At 43.7% G+C, this 13,105-nt stretch overlaps 1 protein-coding gene across 3 annotated transcripts in view; it reads right to left on the minus strand.

Annotated features, from left to right (window-relative positions):
• MARK4 (microtubule affinity regulating kinase 4) overlaps positions 1-13,105 on the minus strand; it is a 149,023-nt gene that overhangs the window by 67,135 nt on the left and 68,783 nt on the right. For all 3 annotated transcript variants that reach the window (XM_033956549.1, XM_033956550.1, XM_033956551.1), the window contains 3 exons: positions 11,254-11,319; positions 4,512-4,582; positions 155-211 (listed from right to left, as the gene is read on the minus strand). In XM_033956549.1, coding sequence (XP_033812440.1) covers positions 155-211; positions 4,512-4,582; positions 11,254-11,319 — 194 coding nt within the window. The remainder of the gene's footprint in view (positions 1-154; positions 212-4,511; positions 4,583-11,253; positions 11,320-13,105) is intronic.

Genomic DNA, 13,105 nt, shown 5'->3' on the forward strand with positions numbered 1-13,105 from the left:
GGCTGAGTTGAGGACTGTAAGTTTCACTGAACAGGAATACCAGATTGTGACACACAAGAGAGAGTGGGTAGGAGGAAGAGTTAGAGGAGGCTTGTCTACCTCAAGAGGCACAAGAGGGTGGTGCACTGGAGCAGAGAGTGGAGAGACATCTCACCTTCAGATCCCTGTGCACGATGTTCTTTTGGTGGCAGTAGTGAACAGCAGACACAATCTGATAATAAAAGAGCAGGAAATCAGTGTGAACTCAAGAGGAAACTGGGTGGCATTAGGGATCAGAGGGCAAACATTCCTATGCTACGCCAGTCTATCCCACTTGTCACACACCAATCAACATGTCACGATAGCTTTTTCTGTATGCCACTGTTTCTCACAACATCAAAGAAAAATAAAGTTAAAAGAGCCCTGTACCTAAGGTGTACCAGACCTGCTCTTAAAATCTTTAATTTATGAAGAACCCATCACGTCTCTGGTCTACACTTGACCACCCTCACAGTTAGAAAGTTAAAAACATAAAAATGTAAGTACTGCATCAGACCAAAGGTCCCTGACAGTGGCTAGTCTTTAGTCAGGGATTTCCAAAAAAATACAAGGGCCAATATTCAAAGCAATTTAACCAGGCAAGAGAGGCTCCTGCCCTGTGAAACCACTTATTGTCAAATATATTTTTTTGAGCCCAAGAGAAACAACATACAAATCATCACAGCAATACAGCAATACCAGCTCACAGTTTCATCATAAACCCCTATGATCCCCCCCAGTCCTCCTTCACCAAAAAGCAAGGAGTAGAATCAAACCAATACACAAAACAAAGACAAGTTAACAGTTCAATAAACAGCTACGGGCCACTGGAGTCATGGTATTCCAGAAGGGTTCCCAGGTGCAATGAGAAGAAATCTTGCACTCCCCTGCGCTCCCACATCAGAAGGATAATCATTTGGCAGCGCCATAAAGAATAGTCAGGAGCCTCCACGTCCATCCACTTGAGCAAGATGCACTTCAGCGAAGGTAGAACAGTCCATCGGAGGAAAGCTCCTGCCCTAGGAAGACAGGGATGATAGTGCAAAGAGGCTCCAAACAAAAGGAGAGGAGAATGGTGTGTAGTAATGTTCCAAGTATTGTCCACAAAGAGAAAAATGGCATCCCAAAAAGATTGTATGGAGGGACAAGTCCAGAACATGTGCCCCAATCCAGCTTCAGGGGCATTACATCGAAGACAGGCAGCAGAGCTCGAATCCCTGCCAGGTGCGCTCGCTTAGGAGACATGAAGAAGCGAAGGACCAGCTTATAATGCTGCTCCCAAAAGGTCGTGTATTTGCTTAATGCAGGTAATCGTTTAACTTTAAAATTACATCCTCAGGTAATTCTACATTAAGATCACGCACCCAGGCCTCCCTCAAATGGACAGAATCAAGCAGGGGGGACTCATCCTTAAGATGCCTGTGGTGGAATTTCAGAGAAACAGCCAATTGGGAACCAAAGGTAAATGCAGTGGACAACAGCTCCTGACAAGCAGCCGTAAGATGGTCGAGGGATAAGGAAGCAATATAATGACGAATTTGCAGATAGGCAAAGCCGTCAGTATGAGGAATGGCATATTCTGCAAACAGTTGGGCAAAGGACTTAATTGTCCCAGTGTCATCCACCAGGTGAAACAAGTAGTGAATCCCCCCTGCTTCCCATCTGACAAAGCTAGCCCCATCCACCCCCGGTAGAAAATTGGAATTCAATCGTAAAGGTAAGAAGGGAGTAACAGTGGGACTGAATTGTATTCCTCTTCCTGAAAACGTCCAGCTATCGTTTTGATGTAATCCGCTTAGAACTGCAAGGTAAAGGCGGAATAGAAGTCATTAATGTAATGTAATGTAATGTAGTGGAGTGCCTCAAGGATTGGTGCTGAGACTAATTCTGTTCAATATGTTTGTGAGCGATATTGCTGAAAGGTTAGAAGGTAAGGTTAGCCTTTTTGCAGATGATGTCAAGATTTGTAACAGAGTAGATGCTCCGGAGGGAGTAGAAAACATGAAAAAGGATCTGCAAAAGTTAGAAGAATAGTCTTAAGTCTGGCACCTAAAATTCAATGCAAAGAAGTGCAGAGTGATGCATTTGGGGGTAGAAATCCGAACTATATGTGCTATGTGAGAGGCTGATAATCACAGAGGGCAAGAGGAACCTTGGGGTGATTGTGTCTGAGGATCTAAAGGCATCTATTCTAAACAGTGTGATATGGCAGTGGCTAGCCAGAAGAATGCTAGGCTGTACAGAAAGAGAGTAACCAGCAGAAGAAGGGAGGTGTTTATGCCTCCATAAAGTTCATTGGTGAGGCCACATTTGAAGTATTGTGTTGAGTTTTGGAGGCCGAATCTGGCGAAGGCTATAAAAAGACTTAAAGTGGTCCAGAGGAAGGCGAAGAAAATGATAAGGGGTTTGAACCTAAAGAAGTATGAGAAGAGACTGGAAGACCTAAATATGTATACTCTGAAGGAGAGGAGGGACAGGGGAGATATGATACAGACATTTTAATATTCGAGAGGTATTAATATAGAATCAAATATTTTCCAGAGACGGGAAAATGGTAAATCTAGAGGGCATAAATTGAGGTTGCAGGGAAGAAGACTTAGGAGTAATAGTAGAACTAAGGGGAAGATTCTCAAAACAGAGCATATTTTTCTGGCAGCCACATAAAAAAAAAGAAAAAAAAATCCCCCACTGCGGCCCTCCCCCAATGACCTCCGACAATCGCAGCGACCCACCCTAAAACAAATGGCAGGAGGGATGCCCACTCCCTCCAGCCAGGAAAGACCTCTCCCCTCCCCCCAAAGAAAAAGACAGGAGGGATGCCCACTCCCTCCTGCCATCGGAGGCCTCCCTCCCCCTCCAGGCCCCTGTGCCCCGTACCTTAAGGTTGGGAGAAGGAGGTACTGTAAACACCTCCTGCTCCTCCTCTCTTCACAACGACACTGGGCCTTAGGCCCCTCCCTGGTGAGTACAGAAAGGACTACTAGGTGAACCAGTCCCTCCCCTCCCACCCAGTGACCTGTACTGACAATGTGCTGCAGCCTGCTTCAGCTCTTTATAGTAGCTGGAAAGAAGAAGAATCGCTGCCTCATGCTGGAAGTGCCACTTCAATGCTGATCTTTGGGCTGCCAGTCAGACACAGTGTTTGACAGTACCCCCACCTCTGCGGACTAACGGATGTGCTATCAGAAGGGGGTAGGAGAAAATATGCAGCTGGTACCCTGAGACACCACTGAGCCTCCTATGGATGCCTAAAAGCCTGTGCGCGAACCCCTGAAATTCAGTAAGTGAGAAATAAATGCAGGGATGGCTCTGAGCTCCAAAAATACTTGTGCAGGCTGGCTAACAGGTACCACCACAGATCGGCCTGTTAGCTGCAGACCTCAGTCTGCTTCTTGTCTATGCATGCACAAGGGAAACATTGCAGGTGGCAGTAGATCTCCTAGTGAAGTAGGAAGATCACAGAGAAAATCTGGAGTGGATTCCTTCCATATACAATATAGCTCACGGCCATGAGGAGATAACCCACTTGTTTATAATGACACATCTATTGCACTGGAAATATTGTTCCTTTTTTGCTGAAACCCTCCCCTCCTCTCCCACATACACACGCACAAACACGTACATTGACCCAGGAAGCAGCAACCCTCCCATTCTCCAAACACAAGCAGCAGTCCTGATTTTTTCAGCACATATAGCTAGTGTGCCCCCTCATATAAACCTAGTATATCTTCCTGACAACCCCCACCAACACACATTAACTTTCTCTCTATTGCTCTCACACATACAGCTATGTCTGTTTTTTTCACTGTCCTCTATATACAGCATGTTCCACTCTTTGTAACCTCCATGCACATAAGGCCAGAACATATAGTACCTCTAGATTATTCCTCCCCCTGCAGCAACTTTCTTTCTCTGGCTTCTTTTTTCATTGGTATTCCCTCCCACAGTACCCCATCAAACCTCCCTTCAATAGAGCCATGGCAGTGCAAGGGGTACACTTAGGCCATCTGTGGTCTGCTTCAGAGTGTTCCCTCTGATTCAAGTTCCTGCTTCTGCATGGGTGAGACAGGCCAAAGGGAGTGCTCTGGAGCAGATCGTAGGTGGAGCACTGCTGCAGCTCTATGGAAGAGATATTTGAAGGTATACGGGTGGGGTGAGGAGAGGGTTGAGATGCCAGGCTGGTGGAGGGAGGGAAATAGAGAAAGAGGTTCCAGATCATGCCACCAATAGAGTTAGGAGAAAGCGATTCATTTTCTTAGCAGTACAGGGAGTGACCCTGTTTTTTACGAAGGTATTTTAGAGCACAAATTTCTCAACATGAGTATATACATTATATGCATCCTTTGATACATGGATAAAAAAAACCCTATGGACTTTGCAGCTACATGAGGAGTATGAAAATTGTACCCATACTACCTCTCCAAACACCACCACTGATTGTTTATATTGTATACTTTGGGCAGCTGATCAACAGGCAAACAGTTCTTACTCACCTGCCGAAACTTTGCTCGGGCTTCCTTCTCCTTCATTCGCCCATGGGACACGAGGTAGTCAAATACTTCCCCTATAGAAAAGAAGGAGGGATAAACTGAATGGAGCACATTTACCTCAGCTTCAGAGGGTGGGGTAAAGTCCTATTAGAATGCTTACAACAACTGCTCTTTGATGTAGCACAGACTCCACCACTTCAATGATCCTAGAAAAAAACCTAGATTTTTCAAATGCTGCCATACCATATACTGAAACAAGATAAGAGACTTAAATAAAAAATGATGATGTGCAACCCTTTTGGAGACCACACAAAGGATCCCTTAAACAAAAGAGGGATCAGACAAATTCTTAACTTCAGGTATTAATTCATCTCAGAGTCTCAAAATCCTTCCTAATGAGGGATTTAATAATCCATTTTAAGATCTCAAAATCCTCCTTAATCTCGGAGACAGCATAGTTACTTACCTGTATCAGGTGTTATCCAGGGGCAGCAGGCAGATATTTTCACAGAAAGGTGATGACATCCACGGAGCCTGGTCTGGATGGTCTAAAAGTGTAATATCAATTTAACTCTTGAAAAGTCTCGAGAAGGCCCGTACTGAGCATGTGTGAGTGCTCTTCAACATATTTATAAACGATCTGGAAATTGGTACGACGAGTGAGGTGATTAAATTTGCAGACAATACAAAGTTATTCAGAGTAGTGAAGACGCAGGAGAATTGCGAACATCTGCAACGTGACATAAATACGCTCGAGAAATGGACCGCGACATGGCAGATGAGGTTCAACGTGGATAAGTGTAAGGTGATGCATGTCGGTAACAAATATCTTATACATGAATACAGGATGTATGGGGCGGTACTTGGAGAAAACCCCCAGGAAAAAGACTTGGGAGTACTGGTCGATAAGACGATGAAGCCAACTGTGCAATGTGCGGCGGCGGCGGCAGCAAAAAGGGCAAACAGAATGCTGGGAATGATTAAGAAGGGGATCACGAACAGATCGTAGAGGGTTGTCATGCCGCTGTACCGGGCCATGGTGTGTCCTCACCTGGAGTACTGCGTCTAGCACTGGTCGCCGTACATGAAGAAGGACACGGTACTACTCAAAAGGGTCCAGAGAAGAGCGACTAAAATGGTAAAGGGGCTGGAGGAGTTGCCGTACAATGAGAGATTAGAAAAACTGGGCCTCTTCTCTCTTGAAAAGAGGAGACTGAGAGGGGACATGATCAAAACATTCAAGATAATGAAGGGAATAGATTTAGTAGATAAAGAAAGGTTATTCACCCTTTCCAAGGTAGGGAGAACGAAAGAGCACTCTCTAAAATTAAAAGGGGATAGATTTCGTACAAACATAAGGAAGTTCTTCTTCACCCAGGGAGTGGTGGAAAACTGGAACGCTCTTCTGGAGGCTGTTATAGGGGAAAACACCCTCCAGGGATTTAAGTCAAAGTTGGACGGGTTCCTGTTAAACCGGAACGTAAGCAGGTAGGGTTGGTCTCAGGGCACTGGTCTTTGACCTGGGGGCCACCGTGGGAGCGGATTGCTGGGCACGATGGACCACTGGTCTAACCCAGCAGCAGCAAATTCTTATGTTTCTGGCCGACATTGGCTCACATGACCATCAGTTTAGTAAAAAAGCTAAGAAGTCAACTAAGGGAGGAGGGAGGGTTGTGAGAATATCTGCCTGCTGTCCCTGGATAACACTTGTAACTGTGTTTTATCCCAGGCCAAGCAGGCACCATATTCTCACAGATGGAACTCCCTAACTACTGTAAAAGAGATGGAGGGAAGTTGGCACTTGTGTAGAAACTACATTTTGAAGAACTGCTTGGCCAAACCAGCTGTATAGTCTGGAATGAGACTCCAGCCAGTAATGGGACATGAAAGTGTGTATGGAAGACTAGGTGGCAGCCTTACAGATGTCTGCAATAGGAGTGGAGCGGAAAAGCAACTGAGGCTGCTATTGCTTTAACCTGTCTGTCCAATCTATCAGGAAGGCATCGGATTCTAGATGATGTGGCGAGTGTAATCTGGAACAAAACTGTGAAATTTGTAATTCTTGTGAGAAGCAAACAGATCTATCTGAAGGGTTCCCCATACTGAGAAGATTTGTTAGACTGTCTTCATGTTCAAGGACCACTCTTAAAGTTGAAGGTATTTACTTAACTTGTTTGCCACCACATTCTGCTTGCCTACCAGATATACTGCCTTGAGGAAGATGTTTCGAAGAATGGCCCAGTTCCAGATTAGAGTCGCTTCTTGGAAAAGGAAATGAGAACCCGTGCCCCCTTGCTTGTTGATATAGTACATAGCGACTTGATTGTCTGTGCACACCAGGACTACTTGATTGAGATGATCCTGAAATGTGTTCAGTGTTCTGCAGATCACTCCTAGTTCTAGAAGATTTATATGAAATGATTGTTCTTGAACAGTCCAAGTCCCTTGAGTGTAAAGGCCGTCTAGGTGAAATTCCCACTGAGATATGGACGCATCTGTCATTCAGATCTTCTGATATGAGGACACATGAAAAAGCAGACCCCTGGAGAGGTTGGATGGGACCATTGATGAAGGAGTGAGGTGACTCTGAGTTAGTGGAAAAGCGGATCTGTGGCCTGAGACCATTGAGAAGCAAGAGACCTTTGGGGATCCCTGCGAGGAAGAAGGGCAAATGGAGTAACATGTATCGTGGAAGCCATGTGCCCTAGGACAGTGTTTCTCAATCTTTTCAAGCCAAGTACCCCCTAAGCCTAACAAATACTAACCAAGTACCCCCACCCAGACACTCCCAAACTCCACCCCTGATTCCACCCCCATAATAATAGTATTAATTTAATGCAATTTCTTCCATTCAGCTTGACTGTACTTCAAGCTGATGGAAGGCCCCATTGCCAAAACCTTAACCTCATACCTAGAAAACCACAACTTACTCCACCCCACACAGTCTGGCTTCAGAGCCAACTATAGCACTGAGACCCTACTAGGAACACTAATGGACACTGCCAGGCAACACCTCTGTACAGACAAGAAAATCCTGCTCATACAACTAGACCTCTCTGCAGCCTTCGACCTGGTAGACCATGACATCCTCCTACAAACACTAGACTCCATAGGAACCTCAGGCAAGGTACTCTCATGGTTTAAAGGCTTCCTACAATCCAAAACCTACAGAGTTAAAACAAAACAAGAAAAATCAGAACCATGGTTCAACCCCTGCGGAGTTCCCCAGGGATCACCTCTATCTCCCATACTATTCAATATATACATAGCCTCCCTCAGCTCCTATCTAGACAAACATGGAATAACCTCATACAGCTATGCAGATGACATCACTATTCTCCTCCCCTTCGACCACCCAGAACCCACCATGACAGGCACAATACATAGAACACTCGAAACAGTAGCAACATGGATGACAGAGCACAAACTAAAACTTAACTCTGACAAAACAAACTTCATCCTCCTAGAAAACAACAAAACTCCAACCTTAACAAATCTAGTAATAAACTCGATCTCATATCCCATTCAACCCACACTAAAACTTATAAGAGTACTGATTGACAGAGGCTGTACCATGCTACCACAAATCAACAAAGTAATAAACGCATCATTCGTAACCATGAGAAACCTAAGACAAATCCGAAAATTCTTCGACAGGAAACAATTCCAACTTTGGTATAATCTCTTATCCTTGGACTAATAGACTACTGCAACATATTAAGAACATAAGAACATAAGCAATGCTTCCGCTGGGTCAGACCTGAGGTCCATCATGCCCAGCAGTCCGCTCACGTGGCGGCCCAACAGGTCCAGGACCTGTGCAGTAATCCCCTCTATCCCCTTTTCCAACAGGAAATTGTCCAATCTTTTCTTGAACCCCAGTACCGTACTCTGCCCTATTATGCCCTCTGGAAGCACATTCCAGGTGTCCACCACATGTTGGGTAAATAAAAACTTCCTAGCATTCGTTTTGAATCTGTCCCCTTTCAACTTTTCCGAATGGCCTCTTGTTCTTTTATTTTTCGAAAGTTTGAAGAATCTGTCCCTCTCCACTCTCTCTATGCCCTTCATGATCTTGTAAGTCTCTATCATATCCCCTCTAAGTCTCCTCTTCTCCAGGGAAAAGAGTCCCAGTTTCTCCAGTTTTTCTCTATCTCTCTCTGTCTCCCTTTCTCTCTGTCTCCATTTCTCTCTCTCTTTCTGTCCCTCTCCACTCTCTCTATGCCCTTCATGATCTTGTAAGTCTCTATCATATCCCCTCTAAGTCTCCTCTTCTCCAGGGAAAAGAGTCCCAGTTTCTCCAGTTTTTCTCTATCTCTCTCTGTCTCCCTTTCTCTCTGTCTCCATTTCTCTCTCTCTTTCTGTCCCTCCCAACTCTCTCTATGCCCTTCATGATCTTGTAAGTCTCTATCATATCCCCTCTGTCTCCTCTTCTCCAGGGAAAAGAGACCCAGTTTCTCCAATCTCTCAGCGTATGAAAGGTTTTCCATCCCTTTTATCAGATGTGTCGCTCTCCTCTGAACCTCCAGACTTGTCGGTGATTTCAGAGCATTAAAAACCAGTGGCATCGCTTGGAGTGCTCGTTTTAATATTAATGACCTTTTTATACAACATTTGCATAGCAGAGTCAGAGGCTGCTAGAAAGTAAAGAAAAGACTGCAGAGAGCCATTATATGCATTGGTAGGCACGATGAGTTTTGAGCATATGGGCCTTAGTATTTTCTAGGCACGAAGGAGTGGAAAGGTCCTCAGAGTGATTTCCACTGATCAGTAACCTCTGTCGCCTTCCACTCAACCAGTTCTTGACCCAGCTCGTCACTTTGGGACCCATTCCGAGGGCACTCAGTTTATTTACTGGACGTCTGTGTGGAACACTATCAAAGGCTTTGCTAAAATCTAAATACACTACATCTAGCACACTGCATCTATCCAAATCTCTGGTCACCCAGTCAAAAAAATTTATCAGATTTGTTTAACAAGATCTACCTCTAGTGAATCCATGTTGCCTCCAGTCCTGTAATCCACAGGATTCCATAAACTTCACCATTCTCTGTTTTAAAAGTGTTTCCATTAATCTGCTTACCACAGAAGTTAGACTTACCGGCCTGTAATTCCCTAATTCTTCCTTACTTCCACTTTTGTGGAAAGGGACCACATCTGCCCTTCTCCAGTCCTCCAGTACCACTTTCGACTCTAGAGACTCATTGAAAAGGTCAGTCAGCGGAGCCACCAGAACTTCTCTAAGTTCCTTCAGCACCCATGGATGTACACCATCTGGCCCCATCGCTTTGTCTACTTTTATTTTAGCTAGCTCCTCACGAACACAACCCTCTGAAAATCAATCAAGGTCTACCACTCCTCCATCCCTATTCATGTTTTCTTCTGTGGTCCCGTTCCTGGTGCTTCAGCCGTGAACACAGAATATTTGTTAAGCAATTCAGCCTTTTCTTTATCAGCTTCTAATTCAGGAAGCGCCTAAAAACATACCTATTCCTGAAGTACCTAGACAACTGACCCGCACACCACTCTCAACAACGATTTTCTTGACCTATTTCTCACTCTCTTCTCTCTTCAGGTAACTCATTTTGTACCTCTTGTAATCTTTTGTAAACCGCATAGAACCTCACGGTATTGCGGTATATAAACTGTTATTATTATTATTATTTCTCCCTTTTACCTTTGAGTCTCACAATGCCACTTTTGCACTTCTTCCTATCACTAACATATCTAAAAATCTTGTCTCTCCGTGTTTGAGCTTTTTTTTTTTTTTTCTTTCATTTGCATCTTTACTTTCCTGACTACACAACAAGCCTCTCTTAACTTTTCCAGATATTTTTGCCTGTCTTCCTCTTTCTGTGATCTTTTGTAGTTTATGAAAGCTAACCTCTTATTCCTTACCTTCAAGTTACTACTTTTTAGAACCAAAGCAGCCTTCTTTTCCTCTTACTTTTACTTACTTGACTCACAAAAAAGGTTTGTCGCTCTTACAATTACTCCTTTCAGTTTTCCCCACTGCATTTTTACTCCTTCCAGATGTTCCCATCCAAACAACAATCCCTTGACATAATCCCCCATCTGAACAAAGATTTTAAAAAAAATCTAGAACCTTTGCTTTTGAATGAGCCCTCTCTATACCCATTTTAAAATTAAACCGTACCATGCAGTGATCACTGGATGCCAGATGATCACCCACTGTAGCATCAGAAACACTTTCCCTGTTTGTAAGCACTAAGTCTAATATGACCCTTTCCCGCATGTGGGGACATATCGCATGGGGCACGTTTCTGGCTTGGGATGTGGCAATCCTGTAATAATCCATTTTGCAGCCTCAAGATCCTATCTAAAACAAAGGATTAATAATACATATCAGGATCTCAAGTACCTTACTGATCCCAGGGATTAAAAATCCATCTCAAGATTTTAGACTCCTTCTAATCTCAGAAATTAATTATACATTTGATGGCCTCAAACTCAGGGATTATTAATCCATTTCAGAGTCTCAAGTGCCTCCCTAGCTTTAGTGATTAATAATCCATCAGGATCTCAGGCATCTCCCTATTAGTAATCAAAGATTACTGATCCATTTCAAAGTCTCCCCCCTATCCTAAGGGATTAAAGATCCATCTTACTATCTCAGGCATCTTCCTAAACTCATAGAGTTGGTTCTGAAACAGCAGACTATCAGAAAAAGCATACAAAAAGAGAAGCGAAACATATACTGAGGACCAAGACAGGTTTCACTTACCACCACTTGCATACTCCATCACTAAATACAGGGTTTTCTCTGTCTCGATCACTTCAAATAATTTCACTGGAAAACAAAGTAAGTAGACAATTAGAAGAAAATCTTCTCAGAATATTTTTTTCTGAGGCTTTTCATTGAATGGCTGCCACATCACCAAGCCCATTTTGTCACTCCAATTACCTCCCATTCCATACATTCTATATTTCTTCTTAGCTCAGCAGCAGTGAATGCATATTTGGTTGGTGTAGGAAGGGGTGGGAAGCAGACTAACCAAGCTCTGCCCTTCAATTCCAATCAATGAGAAAGGAGGGGGAGGGAGGGACAGAAAGGATGACCTACAAGGTGCCTATAGGGGGAACAGAGAACTGGGAGATGTGATAGGAGGAGGAAGAAGGATTGTCTGAGATAGAAAAAGGAGGAACTCAGGGTCTGTTGGTGAGAAGAACTAAGTGGTAATTTAGAGATGAGGGAAGCAACAGAGTAGAGGTTGAACAGGTATTGGCTGAGAATTGAATGGGAGAGCAGGGATACAGGAGGTGAAGAGAAGGGAAAAGTAAAAGATCCCTGTGAGGAGGTAGGGTGGTTCAGGGATAAGCTCTGAGGGAGTTGACTGAGGCATAGAAAGGGAATTTGTAAAGGGAGTAGGACCTGGGACGGTGGGTACCACAAGAGAGGCCTGAAGCCTGGAGAACTGAGTGGGAAGCAGGAACATTGGGTCCGGGTAAAGAATTAAGAGAGCTGGTATTTGGGGATTGGGCAGAGAGACAGAAGGCTGATGAGAAAAGTGGTGAAAAAAAAAGAAATCAGACCAATCCAGCTGAACATATTAGAACAGGGGTCTGAAAGTCCCTCCTCGAGGGCCACAATCCAGTTAGGTTTTCAGGATTTCCCCAATGAATATGCATGAGATCTATGTGCATGCACTGCTTTCAATGGCTATTCATTGGGGAAATCCTGAAAACCTGACTGGATTGCGGCCCTCGAGGAGGGACTTTGAGATCCCTGTATTAAATGTCCACAATGCACAATACATGGAAACCTGGAATTCCTATCAGGGATGGAGAACAAGTTATTTACACACTGGGAGGAGGTAGGGATTTTTCTTTTGGAGCATATGCTAGATAACAAAGGAAAGTTGATATCATCAGGACTTTTCTCAAAGTGTTACAACTAGGTAGGGAGATTGCTATGCATTTTGTCAACCTTTAGTTATCAATTAGGAACACAAATGTGGGATTTTTTTAAATCTCTCTCCTGACAAAGTCTCCATTTCAGGTATTCATAAAGCCATATGCCTCACTGGACCTCCTAGAAATTTTTACTTACTAAGACAGTGCTGGGAGCAAGATTTGAGATTATCAGCGTCAACCTGCGACATACTGTAGGAGCAAGTATCAAATATATCCCCATAACAGCTCATCCAGGTAAAAAAAACTAACAGCACTGAGCTTTCATGAATTGCTCAACGCCAGGTACTCGCAGCCATCTTGTCCAGCACACGCCCCCAGTGTCCAGCACACCTATAAGAAGTCTTTATTAAATGCACTCCAGGATTCGACATGGCCACATTTTGCCAAAATCAGCTATGTCGGGGGCAAAATAACTTACTGGTTTGTATAACTTTTTATTGAAAACTTAATAAAACAGATTTTCTAATAATAAAATGTCAAGACTGCAAAGGTACAAAAAGGCATGTGTATCATATATCTTTGCATGGTATAAAATTATTTTTCTGGTGTGGCACTGCATGAAAAGTCTGGCTTCTTGGGATTTGAATTTCATTTTTTGTCTATACATTTTGTAATGTGTGGTCACATTCTGCATTTAATAAGAGCCTGTCTTTGTCATCCTT

This window comes from Geotrypetes seraphini, chromosome 8 (assembly GCF_902459505.1).
Source record: "Geotrypetes seraphini chromosome 8, aGeoSer1.1, whole genome shotgun sequence".
In the NCBI taxonomy this organism is placed as follows: domain Eukaryota; kingdom Metazoa; phylum Chordata; class Amphibia; order Gymnophiona; family Dermophiidae; genus Geotrypetes; species Geotrypetes seraphini.